Below are 17633 nucleotides of genomic sequence, written 5' to 3'. Positions count from 1 at the left end.
GGAACCTGCATGTATACATACATATTGCACTCCTTGATATCCTCATTTGTGTGTTTATACACACAATCCTGCTCACGGCACTCCCCGTAGAGCCTAAAAAACCGACAGATGGGCATCCGCGACTTGTCATACTGGTGGAGGAATCCACAGGAGTCACCCTTCATGCAAAGGGATCGCAACCAATGCCTACACACTGTCTGCCGGAAGCTCCTCCTGCCCCCGCCACTCGCCCCGCCCATACCATCCGCCGACTGAACCACCTGAACTTGGGCAGCTGAGGAATTGTTGGCATTGGTGGCGGCTGCGGAGGCGGTAATCGGGTCCGCCAACGAATGGGTGACGGGTACAGATGCTGTATGCTGTGTCTGACCCATATCTAGACCCCCTTCGAAATCGAAGCTTAAACCCCCTTCTCCGTCATCCATAATTATCAATGATATCAAACCAATTCGCGTATATATGTTTAAATATATGCGTGTGAATTAGGGTTTGTAGTGATTTGGGGTTGCAGTGCAAGGGTTTTGTGTGATTTAACGGACGCTGACGGAGAAGAAGGGGAAGAAGAGAACAACATTTGGGAGAAAATGGTGTTAAAAATACTATTTGTCACCCAACTTTTTTGTCGTTTGCTTTAGTCACTGAACATTTCATTTTTGTCTAAATTAGGCACTATATTTTCTTTTCATTTCATTTCATTTCAATTTAGGCATTCCATCCACGATCTTATTAAAAACTAGTGTGGCAACGTGCGTTGCATGTTGGTTGGTTTAGTTGGGTGCACGTTAGTTGGTTTGGTTAGGGTGAACGTGAAGTATAAGTGTGTAGTGATTTATAAATGAATACATAGAACAAATGTGTTGGTGCAGTGATGAAATGAAATAATTTGAATAAACACATATGCTTATATTTCAACTCCTATAGTATGAGAAGAAAAGGAAGAAAAAGTTGACTTCTGTCATTTGGATCATTTGCCAATTTCTCAGTCTGTGCTTAAAAGTACCAGCTTTTCCTCCACTCCTCTTCTAAATCCAACAGCACCCACTTAATCGGTCTTTCCACAAAAAAGGTTTAACATACCCACAACAACAATTAAATAGAGACAATCGGAATCATGAGAATTAGAAAGTAAAGCAAAAAGTTTATATTGGCAACAAATTTTGCGGGAAAAAAAAGATAATAAATGGGGTCAATGTTAAAGAAAAATACTGATTTAATCAACTGGATTGTAAGTTAACTTGTAACTATTTATTTGGCTAGCTTAAAAAGTAAAAAACATATTAATAAGTAAGAGAATTAACCAAAGGATTAATTAGTAATATTTTCAAATGATACCTTTAAAATATTAACTTGAGTCTGTAATAAATCAATACCTCTCTCTGCACACCCTGGATCACGATCATAAAAAAATTATAATACAAATGAACAGAAAAACATATATATTAAAAGAATACATAAAATTAGACAAAAGTATTGCAATAAGAGGCAAACTTACGATAGATACGGCTGCAGGATCCAACATTTATACTGCATGGTAAATTACATTGCATGTATGAAAAGTATCCCGAGCTCCAACAACTAAAAGCTCTTTCAAACTTGCTGTAAGCAAAGATTGGATTTTTCTGCTTTAATTACTTGTCAAAAATATTTATGTAGCGTTAGGAAAATTGAATAAGATAAAGTTTTGGCACAATTTTGTGTTTGCTCATGTTTCTAATTCCTTTCTGTTGTGGGGGATTTCCTTTTGTTAGGATTGTTTTATGGCGATTGCTCAAAATTCATTAGTTTTAGTTGAGCCTATAATTTTGAGAAAGCATAATTAATGAAGTAAATTTGTTCAAGCGAGAAATCTTTTATGAGAATTTACTGCTTACAATTTTAGCTTGAAAAATAATTGTTGAATGTCTATGGCGGATCGACGTTGAATGGAAAAAGAATTTGATTCATTGAAGCAAGATAAGTTAGAGTTAGAGGGCGAATCAAAGGAAAAGAGAAAAATCATTCTTCAGCTGAATTGGAAGATAGAGGAATTGACGAATAAAAAATTGCAAAGCGAGCAAACTGCAGTGAAGTACGAGGAAAGAATTAAGTCAATGAATGATGAGGTAGAAAAGTTGAATTCTAAAAAGTTGGAGGCTGAACACACTATAGAAGTGCATAAGAAGAAGTTTGAAGATCCTAATACAGTGAAACACGCGGAAAAAATTAAGTTCTTGAATGATGAGGTAGAGAAGTTGAAATTTGAAAAATTGTAGGCTGATCAAGCTGTAGAAGTCAACACTTCTTATACACTTCTAGAGTATGAGCCTCCGTTTTTTCACATTTCAACTTTTCTACCTCTCAAGGACTTAATTTTTTTTTCTCGTATTTCACTTCATTACGATCTTCAAACCTTTTCTTATACACTTCTACAACATGTTTAGTCTCCAAGTTTTCACAGTTCAACTTCTCAATCTCATCATTCATTGACTTGATTCTTTCCTCGTAATTCACTGCAGTTTGCTCGCTTTTCAATTTTTGATTCTTCAATTCCTCTACCTTCGAATTCAACCGAAGAATGATTTTACTCTTTTCGTTTAATTTGCCCTCTAGCTCTAACTTATCTTGCTCTAATGAATCAAATTCTTTTTTTATTGAACGTTGATCCCTCATACACATTCAATAATTAATTTTCAAACTGAAATTGAAAACAGTAAATTCTCATAAAAGGTTTCTCGCTCGAACAAATTCACTTCATTAATCATGCTCCTTCGAAATTATAGACTCAATTAAAAACTACTGGATTTTGAGAAATCACCATATAACAATCTTAACAAAATGAAATCCTCCACAACAGAGAGGAATTAGAAATATGAGTAAACACAAAGTGGTGCCCAAACTTCATCTTATTCAATATTCCCAACCCCACATTAATATTTTGGACAAGAAATTCAAGCAGAAAAATCCAATCTTTGCTTACAGCAAGTCTGAAAGAGCTTTTCTCTCCATCCAATCCCAGATATTGCAAAGCCTTCCTCTGACTTTTCACAGCAGTAACTGCTAATCACAATTTCAATTGTCCATTAATCTCAGCAACGTAAACCCTTATGAAAAATCATAAGATATAGACTGTGACAAGCATTTTTCTCTACAACAACTTCATCAATATGAACTCCTTAAATTAGAAATATGAACTCCAGAAGATATAAACTGTAACAAAGTAATTTTCTCTCTTTCTCACTTATGGAAAATCAAAAATTAGCAATTAGTTTATAAATACTTCTAAATGAACCATCACATTCCATAAGACCCAAGAAAAATGAAGCTAGCCTAGTGACCTAGGAGTGCTTTCTAACTACTTGAAAAATTGCTAAGAAATTTTGTACTAAAGAAACTATTTGAGAGGATAAATTTCGAACTCGAGAACTTTCCAACAGTTCAGGAAATTTTGAACTCAAGAAACTATTTGAGAGGCCAATAGCTTAGTTTTCAATCTTTTCACCTCTTACAAATAATTTGAGTACGATGCAAAAAGACATTTTATTCACTTTCAACCATTATAAAATAAAAAAATAGAAAACGTAAACTACAGATATGCATATATAGATAAGATCGTAAGTGAATTAGCAGCAGGCATCAAAATTGAGGATCATTTAATTAAATTAGCAGATCTCCTACATACATCACACGCGGACCATACGAAGTGAATAAAAATAAGCTCAACCTTTACAAAGAATGGATGTTGTTCCATCCCCTACCGCATCATTATGGAGCTGGACTTGGCTCAATCATTAACTGCCACTGAACGTCCAAAAGCATACATGTTAAAGAGCAATAAAAAAAAATAACATTCTAGTGTTAGAATTAGACAGAAAGAACAATATGAATCAATTGCAAGTAGAGGTTAAGAGTAGCTAAACCACTTAAAATATATGTATATTGATTTGAAACTTGCAACTCTAATTTACTTATTATAATAACCATGGACAACTCTATTGATATATACACATCTACTGAGGGTTTGAGAAAAGGTTTATGATGTGACTAAAGGCATCCGTTTTGAAGATCCTAAACAAAGCGTATTTGTTTCTAAGATCGTTGATTTTGATGCAAGTTGAATAAGTATGAAAATGTGATTCGGTCAAGTTTTGAACATTAGGTCAATAGCTGGTGAAAAAAAAATCTCGATAACAAAATAAGAATGACTTGCCAAATAGGCTCAATTAATATCTACTTAGCAGATAAATTATACGGAATTATCTTTTCCAAACTAATTGACTTGTTGAAAAATCGTACTAGAATTAGTCATATATGATTTGACTAAACAACATATTTTTATTAAATTTTGATTTAAGTTGATGAAGTGTGTAAATGAAAAGTTGATAAAGTTGTGGATTCTATAAAATATGCATATGATTGAACATGAGTTTGGAAAAAAAATGAATTTTAAAAAATTGATGCCAAGCATGGATTAAATTTTGGTACATGATTTTTTCTTTTTAATTATTATATTTTATTCATTTCTAGATTTACAGGAAACTATGAGCATTCACCATAACCTATCTCGCTTTTCTCTCTATGTCCATGTTAAATTATATTCTCCCTTAAATTCTCTAAATCTTTAATAAAGAGTTATTTTACCTAACTGATTGATAATATGATACAATCCACTCATTGTTAGTCTATTATATCCACGAGAAAAATATGTTAAGATAATTAAAAAGGGCAAATTTGCAAGACATGAAACCAAAGAAAAACTATTAATTCATCAAGGCATCCCATCAAATTAAGCAACTAAATCCTACCAAAAGATAGTTTTTATTTAACCAAATGAAATCTTAAAAAAAAAATTGTGTGTTAAAAGAATCTGATTTAAAGAGGAAAATGAAAAAATAAAATAGAAGTGTAAGCCCAAGAACAACTAACTAAGAGGAGGGGGGGTGAATTGGTTATTTGAAACTTTTTCGAAAATAAGTTCAAATTTAAGCAAATAACAATTAAAGTAATAAGTAAGCAAGATATCACAAAAAAATAATAAGAGGAAGGGAAAAGAGAGCGCAAATAATGTAATAAGGAGGTTCGATCCAATCAATGATCTACGTCCCCCGTTACCAAGCTCTCCGTCACGAGCAAGGTCTTTTCTACTATATTTGATTGACTTATGGTGCAATCCAACATTTACAAAACTTCTGGTGACTTACAATCAAGGAGCACCGATCCTTTTATACCGTTGAGATTTTCGGGACCTCGACACTACCAACAATCCGAAAATAAGAGAATTGAAATTACAAGTGAAAAACTTCTCTCTTAATAAATGATATAGACTTAGTTTGAATATAAGAGAGAAGTAGGTAAACACTTTAATTGATAGCAAATAAGGTAGCTCAAGTGTTTTGATTGAAAAACTTTAGTTGAGATAAATGATTTTTCAACTTTTGATCACTCAAAAAGTTTTTCAATAAATGAATGATTTGATCTTTAAAAGAGTGAAAAATAAGGTTGAGAAAATCAATAAAATACTTCACTTAATGCTCATGAACAATTGGTTTGCATAGTGAAGAGAAAGTCGTATTTATAGCTCTCAAAGATCTTCCTAACGGTCAAGAGTCAGTCCCACCGGACAAGTGTACCGGACCGTCCGGTACGTACTGGACAAGGCTACTAGCCAATGGTGAGACAGGTGTCAGAACGTTAAAAATTTTGACAGTTGGGCAAATACCTTTACCGGATCGTCGGGTACACAACCGGACTGTCCGGTAGCTCAAAAAAGATTTTACCTTGAATGATTTTATCTTGAGCTCCCGAGACTTCTTTTCTAAATATTAAAATGTTATACCTTTACATATAAATTCAAGAGTTCTAATATAGTTTTCTTCAATATGCTGGATCATCAAGGTTTATGTCTTCGATCTTGATTCCTCTTGACATTGACATTCGTTTTGTTCTTCATGAGTGCATTTATCTTGTCCTATGCATGAATCTTCATTTTGATGCGATGGTCGATTTGATTTCAACTATCATGATTCAAAAGTAGGTTTGTTAGAACCAAAATCAAATCTTGTTTGTTATAACCAAAACATAGACGGAAGTCAACCATGTCAACAATTTCCCCCTTTTTGATTATGACAAACAAGATGATTTGCAAAAATGAATGATTCACAAATTTAACAAATATATATATATTTGTATGTATGTATACACACCCCTATCTTTTGCACATCAATGATCATATATTGAAGATATTCCCCCTTAATCATACACATTATGCATAATCAACCATTGCACTATTTATTCCATTTGGCATCAATGATCATATATTGAAGATATTCCCCCTTACTCATACACGTATCATATTTTTGCATAATCATCCGCATATCACTTCCCCCTTTTGGCATAAGCAAAAAGAAGTCAACCATTGAATAGAAGCAAAATAGATTTGTCAATGCATGAAGCCCAAAAAATGGTTAGACAAGCATAGTAGTGCAATGTTCAAAGGAAAAGCATGAAGACAAGCATTATAAATGACGGTGAGTGAACTACGGTGCCGGAGGGAATCTAGAGTAGAAATTAGCAAAGAAGGCAGTTTGTTGAGCTTCCATCTCCGCCTGTTGGTCTTAGATAGTCATTTGTTGGGCCTGAGCTGGAGAAGTAAACTTCCAAAACTTTCGATGGTGGAAGTGAGAGAGTCAATACGGCCGTTGAGGATGTTAAATTGATCTTCGGTCATGCTATTTCCTCTACTCGATGCTTGAGAGCCGCTCGAGCTCGGAATGTCAGAAGGAGGTATTGGAGTATCATCAGAATCATCCTCATCATCGCCTTCAAAAGCTAAAGTGGATGGACCCGAGGTAGGATCGAACCCCTTTGTGTGTGCTACCCATTGACCATTTTCCTTTATGATACGCATACCTGCAAGTGTTTGATGTTAATGGTGTCGGTTGGACGTAATTTGAAAAAAGGCCCATTGTCCAACGGCACATGAAATTGTTTAAAAATTTTGGTTAAAAGCATGCCGTATGGAAGAGCTTTAGTTTTTCGAGAGGTATGCACGCGTGCCATAGTTCCAATAACCAAAGTTGGAAAATCTAATTTTTGATTCACAAGAAAAGAGTTGAGAATAAATAGGTCGAGGAAATTGACTTCGTCCCGATGTCCTTTTCGAGGAAGTATGACATGAGCGATAATGTGTTGTAAAACCATGCAAGGTAAACTTAAGTGATGTGTGTAGACATAAAAAAATAATAAAATAAAATGGATTCGGTCGACTTAAATCATTAGCTAAATTAAATTTGAATATACTAAAGTCCATAAAACCCAAAGGCCCATACCAAATTTTAAATAAAGAAACAAACAAATAAAATAAACAAACAAATAAATAAAACTATAATGGCTCAATTATCTCTTTTAATTAAATATAATTGAGTAATTACCAAAATTAGCCCAAATCCTCCCCTATAAATAAGACCAATGGTCCATAAAACGGGACACACAGAAAGCAAGCAAGAAAGAAAGCAGAGAATGTCACGAAGTGCTGAAGAAATCCCAAGGCTGAAAAAATGGAAGAAATTTTGTCAAACCTTAGCTCGGTGAACCCCAAGAAGATTAAAATCTTCTTCGAATCAAACAGGTTCACGCCAAGTCCAAGAAGATCAAAGTCTTCTTTAAATCAAATTAAATTCAAGTCCAAGTCCAAGCCTTAAGACTAAGTTCCAAACAAGTCAAATCTCGATAAATCAAATTTTCAACAAATTATTGAAGACCAGGATTCAAGTCACGTGGCCCCTCGTCTTCAAATATTCAAATCATTAATCAGAGGACTTTACAAATTTGCAATTACAAGAAGGTCAACATCACTTGTATTTATTAAAATACAATTTGTAACGATTTCTATATTTTAATACACGAGATTTCATCGTACAAATTTCTTGGCACGCCCGGTGGGACCTTCTTGTCCTCTCATCTTTTGATCTCAAAATCTTCAAATTTTAACTATTACATCAGCAATGGCAAGCGAAAAGGCGAAACAAACTATAACTCATCTTGAAGAGACACTTGCCGAACTCAACTGGTCACACCACTGAAGAAGTTCTCCAATAAAGGCAAAGTGAAAATTGCCTTCAAAAAGCCAAACTTTCATTCGACAGAAAAAACCATGAGTTCAGTGAAAAGTTATCATTCGGGCTCCATTTCCGATGGTAGATCCTTGTCTGGATCCCCTCATGCCACTTTTCAGCAAAAGTGGGAAGATGATGTCTCATTTGAAGAATCACTTGAGCGAGTGATGGTCACAGAAGCGGCATCGAGCTCAAATGACTGAATTCAACAAATGACTTTAGCCATTGAAAAAAAGTCATTGGAAGACAAAGATGCACAGATTGCTGCACTCACGCATAGGCTAGAGTCGCAAAATCTATCGACTAAAGAAGATCAGGAAAATTCAGGATCTTCCAAGGCCAAAGAGTTAGAAGTCCAAGAGCGCCAACAAAAGCAAGATATGCATGATTGGATAGTTGTTCAAAACGTGTTGCGTGACGCCACTCAACTCTCTGTTAGCTTTCCGTCCGTCCAACAACTTCAACATATGATTGCAGACGCCATTCGTGCCCAATATGGTGGTTCATTACAATCTTCATTGGTGTATGCCAAGCCCTATAGTCATCGAATCGACGAAATAAAGATGCCACTCGGTTATCAACCTCCAAAATTTCAGTGTTTTGATGGAAAATGCAATCTAAAGCAATATGTTGCCCACTTTATCAAGACTTGTAACAATGCAGGTACTTACAATGACAATATGGTGAAGTAGTTTCTACGCTCCCTCAAAGGTTTTGCATTTGAATGGTACACGGACTTACCGGCAGGGTCAATTGACAGTTGGGATCAGCTTGAACGAGAGATCCTAACACGCTTCTACAGCACCCGATGAACTGTCAACCTTCCAAAACTTGCTCGAACAAAACAAAGCAAGGAAGAACCCGTTGTGGAATACATTGAACGCTGGAGAAATCTCGTGCTTAATTGCAAAGAATGAATAAGCGAAGCATTTTCCATTGACGTGTGTGTACAAGGCATGCATTGGGGATTACTCTATAATCTCCAAGCAAACATGCCTCACTCATTCGAAGAATTGGCGACACTTGCTCATGACTTGGAGCTCCACATTGAAAGGCATGGGAGTTACTTACTAAGTGATCCACGTGACAAAAAAGATCCCAAGAAAGAGATAAGGAAAGATGCTAAGGCAAGTAAGTCCAAAGAAGCTATGGTGATTTCTACTGCTCTGCAAAGATAGTCTTCCAGGGGTCAAGCTTGAACCCAAAACCCAAGCCAGAATTCAGACCTAATAGAGGACAAGTCCAAAGTACAGGTCATGAGACTCTAAAAGAACTTGAAGGAAATGAGTACCCATTCTCAGATTCTGAAGTTTCTTAAATTCTGGATCAGCTCCTTGAACAGAAGATAATCGAACTTCCAGTACCAAAAAGACCCAAGGAAGCTGGCTAGATCGATCATCCTAAATACTGTAAATTTCATAGAATCATTAGCCACCCAATGAAAAAATGCTTCGTCTTGAAAGATCTCATTGTTTGTTTGGACAAAGAAAATAAGATCAAACTTGAAACTGGAAAGAATCCAACAGCCGTCTGCTCGATGGTTTCGTTTGGATCATTTGATCCAATTCCCATTGCAGAGAAGAAACAAACGTTTTTTGGTGTACGCGATACATGTAAATCCTCAGTTAAGGAGTTTGGACCTCAACTTCCAAAAGGAGCCATCCCAGTGAAGTTTGAGGTAGATGGAGAAATCACTATTAGTTACGTCTATCCAGGGATGGATAGACCAAATGCACCCAATCGTCCAACCTTTTATGAAATTATGATAGACGGCTTGGATATTTGGGATTCTGACTCAGAATCTGAAGATGAGATCGGTGACGGCTGGTCCACCTTCATAAAGAAGAAAGAGAAATACCGAATTCCAAACAAAATAGGTAAAATATTACACTCTGTGCCTCTTGCAGGAATAGAGCTGGAGGGATTGGCAACAAAAATTCAACCCAATAAAGAGGAAACATTAGAAGAAGATCAGGAGGCATGGACACTTATAAAAAGACGTCGTCAAAAGGCTCCACAACTCCCAAGTTCTAATGTTTGTGACAAGAAATCAAGACCAAAGAACAACCGAGGAAAAAAGCATGAAGCCAAGCCAAGAATACCTACTAAGTCAACCGGGGGGAGAAGCAGCTCCACGCGTTCTTCCTAGGGTTTCTTTGATAAAGAATATCTCACCTCCAATGTAATCAGTGTAGAGGAGAAAAATGAAATGAAGAACGCATCAAGGCAGACTTCAAAACAGAAGACAACTATCTCACGGCTTAACAATATTCCTGCCAATACGAGTCTAGCAAAATCTCTCAGTCTTCCTTTCGATGATCGAATGGCTTTGATCGCAGCTCTAATCAATCCAGAAGAATACAAGGGCAAATTTCTAAAACATATTGGATCCGCAACTCCTTAGGACTGTATGGCCACCATAACATTTGACGATGAAGATTTACAATTGGGTTCTCGTCCACATAATAGGCCACTGTATGTCAGCGGTTATATTCGAGGATACAAGATAAATCGCATAATGATCGATTGTGGATCTGCTGTGAATATTATGCCGGTTAAAAAAATGAAGAAGGTTGGGATTAATGTTGGTGATCTGTCCAAAAGCAAAATCATGATTCAAGGATTCAATCAAAAAGGTCAGCGAGCCATTGGCATGATTCGCTTGAACTACAAATAGGAGAGTTAATCTCTTCAGCTCTCTTCCATGTCATTAATGCTAAAACATCATATGAGTTACTCCTTGGACATGTTTGGCTACATGAAACTGGGGTGGTACTTTTCACCTGGCACCAATGCTTCAAATATAGTCGAGATGGAGAAGTTAAATGTGTGGTAGTTGAGTCTAAACCATTCCTTGAAGAAAAATCCCATTTTACTGATGCCAAATTCTACATGGAAGATGAAGAGTGCAATTCTGTAGGGTTGACAATGTCTGGATTCAAAATCAAAGAAGATACAAATGATCATGATACGTCTAGTGCTGTTCAATCTCGTCAATTTATCAAAGACAAGTCAAAATTTACATCCGAAGGATTCTCTAGAGGCAAAAACCCTCAAATAAAATCAACCGATTTTGAGGTATTGAAAAAAGAGTTAACTATTCCAATACCTAGTATTCCAAAATTGCTTCTACCCCATCAACTCATGGCGATCCGAGAGGAACATAAACCTACATCAGAGGCTTCGACATCCGTTCCAGACATATCAAAGCTTTATATTTCTAGCTCATCCAAACAAGAAGGAGTTCCTGAATCAAAACAGACTTTCAAAGGATGTTACAATCCTCAAATCAAAAAGTTGTTTGAAAATTTCGGGTTCGAAAAAGGAGAGCCTCGTAAATTAGGTGATCTTAACACTGTCCTTTCAGGTGGGCGTGTCTCTTCTAATTCTAATGGAGCCCTGATGTCTCGACCCAGGTATGGTTTGGGATATGATCCTAATCCACCAAGGAAGATTAAGGTCAAGATGGTTTCTTCAAACCCCATCATGGTTCAAATTTATGAAGTTGCAGAAGAGAAACCAGAACAACCGAGACCTTCAGTGTTCGATCGAATTGAAAGTGAGAATGCTAGAGTTTCGGTGTTTACAAGGTTAAAAGGAGAACCCTCTCCAGTGGTCGATGTAAAAGGTAAAGTTTTCGTCTTTTAGAGATTAAATGAAGATTTCCCTTCTTCTTCCCAGATTGATAGGAATATACAAGCTCCCCAAATGTCATCCCAAAGACAATCTTTATTTTCTCGACTTGGAATCAAAACTTCCAAACCGAGTTCGAAACCACAACGATAAAAAAAAAGACGGCGATATCAAAAACTTCAGTCATCCCTAAAGGGTAATGAAGACGAGGAAGAAATTTCTGCCAATCACATAGCCTTTGAAGAAGCTCCCGATTCAGACTCCGAGTCCGAAAGTTTTGTCACAACAGATGAACCCGAACTAGTCCCACCTACATTTGAAGTAGGTGGGCAAGCTACTGTGGATGATTTAAAACAATTGAACTTGGGGATCAAAGAAGACCCGAGACCAGTATTTGTAAGTGCCATCCTCAGTCAAAAAGAGGAATCCGAGTACATTAGTTTGCTTTAGGAATACAAAGACGTGTTTGCGTGGTCTTACAAGGAGATACCGGGGTTAGACCCTAAGGTTACAGTACATCATCTCGCAATAAGACATGGAGTTCGACTAGTCAAACAACCTCAAAGAACATTTCGACCAGAACTGATCCCTTAAATTGAAGTAGAAGTCAACAAACTTATTGAAGTTGGATTCATACGCGAAGTGAAATACCCAACATGGATCGCGAATATTGTCCCTGTTAAAAAGAAGAATGGGCAATTAAGAATTTGCATTGACTTTCGAGATTTGAATCAAGCATGTCCGAAAGATGATTTTCCACTTCCGATAACAGAGTTGATGGTGGATGCAACTACCGGATATGAAGTCTTATCTTTCATGGACGGATTTTCCGGATACAACTAGATACGAATGAACCCAAAAGACGAGGAGCTCACATCATTTCGTATCCCTGAAGGCATATATTGTTACAAAGTTATGCCTTTTGGATTGGAAAATGCGGAGACAACCTATCAGAGGACAATGCAGAAGATTTTCGATGACATGCTGCATAAGAACGTGGAATGTTATGTAGATGATCTTGTTGTCAAAACCAAAAGACGTGACGATCATTTACAAGATTTACGGGATGTTTTCAAAAGACTTCAAAGACATCGACTGAAGATGAATCCGTTGAAATGTGCATTTGGCGTCATCTCTGAAAAATTTCTCGGCTTCGTTGTTTGACACCGGAGCATTGAAATAGATCAATCAAAAATTGATGTCATAATCAACATGCCAGAGCCAAGAAATATACGTGAGTTGAAAAGTCTTCAAAGAAAACTTGCATACATTCGAAGATTTATCTCTAACATGGCCGGAGGATGTCATCCATTTAACAAATTGGTAAAGAAAGATGTACCATTTAAATGGGACGACGCTTGTCAAAATGTTTTCCAAAGCATTAAGCAATATTTGTCACGTCCACCGGTACTCACAACTCCAGTCCTAGAAAAGTCACTGACTCTTTATGTTGCAGAACAAGAATATTCTCTAGGAGCATTTCTTGTCCAAGTCAACGATGAAGGAAAAGAGAATGCACTCTATTATTTAAGTTGAACACTGGTAGGCGCTGAAATGAAGTATTCACCTATTGAAAAAATGTGTCTAGCATTAATCTTTGCAGCTAAAAAGTTGAGACATTATATGCTATCACACACGATCAATCTCATTTTGAAGATTGATCCATTGAAGTACATAATGTCTAGGCCAATTCTCTCTAGCAGGATTGGAAAATGGGCACTACTATTGTCTGAGTCCGATATCAAATTCATTCCACAAAAGGCCATTAAAGGACAAGCTTTGGCAGATTTCCTAGCTGATCACCCAATTTCAACGGAATGGGAACTTCAAGAAGACCTTCCCAATAAAGAAGTTCTATTCACTGAAACCATACCATCATGGAGGCTATACTTCGACGGGGCAGCCTGACGTTATGGTGTCGAAGCAGGAGTAGTCTTAGTCACTCCCCATGATCTTGTCATGCCCAGCTCTTTTACCTTAGCATAGAAATGTTCAAACAACGAGGCGGAATATCAAGCCCTTATCCTTGGTTTAGAAGCAGCGTTAGATATGGATATCCACCAGCTGGAAGTCTTTGGAGATTCTAAATTGATAATCAACCAACTTTTAGCTGAGTATAAAGTCCGAAATTCAGACCTGAAACCATATTATGAATATGCATCAATGCTTATGAGATGATTTGATTCAGTAAAACTTAAATTCGTCTCGAGAAGTGAAAATAGGGAAGCTGATGCCTTAGCTAATAGGCATCAGCTAAGTTTTAGATAGGTCAATTGAAGATTTCTCACACTCCATATCAATTACTTAAAGATGGGTGCTTCCATCGTTGCTACCCAGTAATTTGGAAAAAAAACAATAGTGTCGAAGTACTCGAAAATTAGGAAAGAAAAGATTGGAGACAACCGATAATCGATTTCCTTCAACATCAAAAGCTACCAGATAATCCATGGCGAAAAACTGAAATTAAGAGGCGTGCCTCTCGCTTTATCTTTTATAAGGGAACACTTTATCGACGATCATTTGATGGAGTTTTCCTTCGATGCCTGAGTGATGACGAAGCAACACAGGTCGTGAAAGAAGCCCACTCTGGAATTTGTGGTGCCTATTAGTCTGGACCTAAACTCCATTTTCGAATAAAAAGGATGGGCTATTACTGGCCAACTATGGTACAAGACTCTATGGATTATGCAAGAAAATGTGAAGTTTGCCAAGTCCATACCAATTTCATCCATCAACCTCCGGAACCATTACATCCGACAGTAGCTTCATGGCCGTTTGATGCATAGGGTCTTGATGTAATTGGACCTATAACTCCTAAGTCTTCAGCAGGGCATGCATACATCTTCGCCGGGACCGACTACTTCTCCAAGTAGGCCGAAGCCGTACCATTGAAGGAAGTAAAGAAAGAAAATGTTGCAGATTTCATTCGTATCCAAATCATTTATCGATATGGTGTTCCCCGGCATATCATAACTGATAATGGAAAATCATTTTGCAATAGTCACTTAAACAATTTATGTGGTAAGTTTGGGTTCAAACAGTATAACTCATCCATGTACAATGCGGCAGCTATCGGATTAGCAGAGGCGTTCAACAAAACACTATACAGTCTGCTAAAAAAGGTTGTCTCCAAATCAAAAAGAGATTGGCATGAGAAAATCGGTGAAGTCTTATGGGCTTATCGAACTACTTATCGAACTCCAACACAAGTCACTTCTTATGCCTTAGTATATGGAGTAGAAGCTATACTTCCTCTGGAGTGTCAAATCCCGTCACTTCGAATTGCCATCGAGGAAGGTTTGACAACTGAAGAAAATGCCCGCCTTCGATTGGAAGAGCTAAAAGCTTTGGATGAGAAGACGTTGGGCATAAATGCATCTAGAGTGCTATCAAGCTCGAATGGCCAAGTCTTTCAACAAAAAGGTGCAACCAAGATCATTTCAAGTTGGAGATCTGGTACTTTCCGTGCGCAGGCCAATCATAATCACAAGAAAAATAGGGGACAAGTTTCAACCTAAATGGGATGGTCCATTTCTTGTTACTCATGCATTCACTAACGGAGCGTACAAGAACGTCGTCAAAGATGGATTGCAAATCGGACCTATCAATGGAAAATTTTTAAAGCATTTTTACGCCTGAATTTCTTTATTTTAAAATTTTTCATTGTACAAAAAAAATTGTGTTCTTGTAATAAACTACGTTCGACTTGATCCCGTTTGGGTACGTAGGCAGCTTGAATAAATTATAAATTCAAGTTCAATCACAACTAATAAATTCATTCAATTTGTTTACCAATTGCTATAGTAAAAAAAACACAAGAAACATGAAAAAGAAAAGTTCATCCAAATAAAAAAAATAACAAGTCAAAATTTATACAATATGGTCTTAAAAAAAGGATCAGAAATTCATGACTTAATCAGGATCACTCGCCATTGATCACTCGCATGAAACTATCTTCAAGGGTCTTCCTTTTCTGGTCAATGGATGCTACGCTAGCGACATCTCTTATCTGTGTTTCTTTCAATACTGTCTTCCTGGTTCCAATTATACTTTTCTCTTCCTCTTGGGCTTGAAGTTCATCACGGAGTTTATCTAACTCAAAGGTTAGCTCACTAATTTTGCCTCTCAACGAAGAACATGTGGAATCCTTTACTTCCAGCTGAATGTTCAAAAGTTTTAACTCCTCAGCCTTTTCTTCAACAGTTGGACAATCCAAGTGTTGCTTTTTTTCAGATAAGTAAGAGTCAACTTTTTTTCAAAAACACATCCATGCGCTTCATCAAAGGCTTTGGGTCAGTATGGAATGGGTTGGTAATCACGTTTTGAAGAATTAAGTTATTTTCATCCCACCAAGATTGAATGTTGGAGAATCCATGCTTCAAGACATCCTTAAAACACTTTTGAAGGTAATTAGTCATGGCTTCTTCCAGAGCAGTCTTCAGATAAGGAGACTCTTGGGTAATTCCAGGTGGAAGACCAGACATGAAAGAACAGATTGGTGCAGCTCGATGATTATTTGTTTGGAATACTGACTAAAGCCAACGAAGATGGAACGATAGGAACTCCTTGATTGATCTCTGAAATGTTAGCTCTCACAGCCCCTAAATTTACTTCATCTTCAGCATTAAAATTGTCCATGATATGTATCAAAGTACCTCCATTGATGGTGCCCGGATATTTGCAAGGAAGGTCATGAGAATCATGAATACCATCTATTCCTTGAAGTGCATCGATTCGCCCGTCATTCTCGCCAATCTGATCTTGCAGAAAGTTTGGATTCATAGAGAAATTTAGTTTTTTAGGGATGCTCGAAAAACCTACAAAAATGGAGCATGATTTAAAAAAAAAAAAGGGAAAAGTGCAGCAAACAACAACAGGGCACATACCTGCATTTCATATCCTGGGCGATATGTCTAAAAATCCATTGTCTGATGATGCGTTCGAGAGGCTGATGTTAATGTGAGAAGCTCCAACTTCACCTTTTGAAAGACTCGGAATAGCTTGAAGCGGCCTTGGTTCTATTGGTCGTTTGATTTTGTATATTCGAGAAAGAGGAGCCTGAAATTGAAGATTGTGACAGAAAATCAGATACAAACAGTACATAAAAAAAGGGAGAACTATACCTGATCTCCAGAACTTTCATCTTCTGGAGTCAAAGTCTTTCTTAGTGCTTGTGATGCTTGATATCCAGGACTACAGTGATCTGGAATCAAAATTGATTTTGGCACCTTATCAGCAGGCTCAGAGGTGGTAGCAACCTTTGCCGAGGGAACTATAATTTTGATTCTCTTAATACCTCTTTCATTTTGCTGGTTTAGATCCCTCTTTTGAGAAGCCTCTTTGGGAACAACATTTGGAGGGTTTAAACCTCTAGCTAAAACCCTGTTCAGAGTCGAGCCAAGAGCAAAGTCACGGCTCTCACTAGAAAATAAGACTTGCACCTGGACCTTGGTCAAGAGTGGTAACACTTTGCTATTCCACCAAGCCTGGTATTCAACATCAATGTTTTGATGTATATCCCTCACATACTCTAGAATATGAAATACAGACCCACTTTTTATCCGAGTTAAGGACAACCAAACTCGATACATGTCACCTACACTTGGGGCAATATTCAACTTTCTTGGTGACCTGGGAAGTTTCTGTCTAAAGCCAAACTGTCTCGCAAACATGTAAGGATTATACGCCTCAAGAATGAAAGATGAATTTCCTCGATGATAAGAAACAAATCCAGATCTAATACTCATCATGAATTCTGAAGTATCTGCAAACCTCGGTTGGTCATCCACACGTACATCAAGATGAGACGATGAGGGTAATGGATTCCAGCAAAAGTTATCGGTGTTCATCGCTCCACGGATAAATTCCCGACAATCAACGGCATTTTTCTCCCAAGATTGAAAAGCATTC

The 17633-nt window shown here is 37.1% G+C and overlaps 1 protein-coding gene and 1 pseudogene across 2 annotated transcripts in view; one reads left to right on the top strand and one right to left on the bottom strand.

Moving 5' to 3' along the window:
* The window catches only part of LOC111368679 (30-kDa cleavage and polyadenylation specificity factor 30-like), an 8431-nt gene extending 7841 nt beyond the window's left edge, over nt 1-590 (bottom strand). For both annotated transcript variants that reach the window (XM_022990068.1, XM_022990069.1), the window contains exon 1: nt 22-590. In XM_022990068.1, coding sequence (XP_022845836.1) covers nt 22-425 — 404 coding nt within the window. In that variant the 5' untranslated portion in view covers nt 426-590. The remainder of the gene's footprint in view (nt 1-21) is intronic.
* A 9910-nt stretch (nt 591-10500) lies between these two features.
* Nucleotides 10501-12887, top strand: LOC111368293 (annotated as a pseudogene).
* The last annotated feature ends 4746 nt before the right edge of the window (nt 12888-17633 follow it).

Source organism: Olea europaea, chromosome 19 (assembly GCF_002742605.1).
Source record: "Olea europaea var. sylvestris chromosome 19, O_europaea_v1, whole genome shotgun sequence".
NCBI classification, from domain to species: domain Eukaryota; kingdom Viridiplantae; phylum Streptophyta; class Magnoliopsida; order Lamiales; family Oleaceae; genus Olea; species Olea europaea.
The sequence above is the reverse complement of the archived record's forward strand: the minus strand, read 5'-3'. Positions and strand labels throughout refer to the sequence as shown.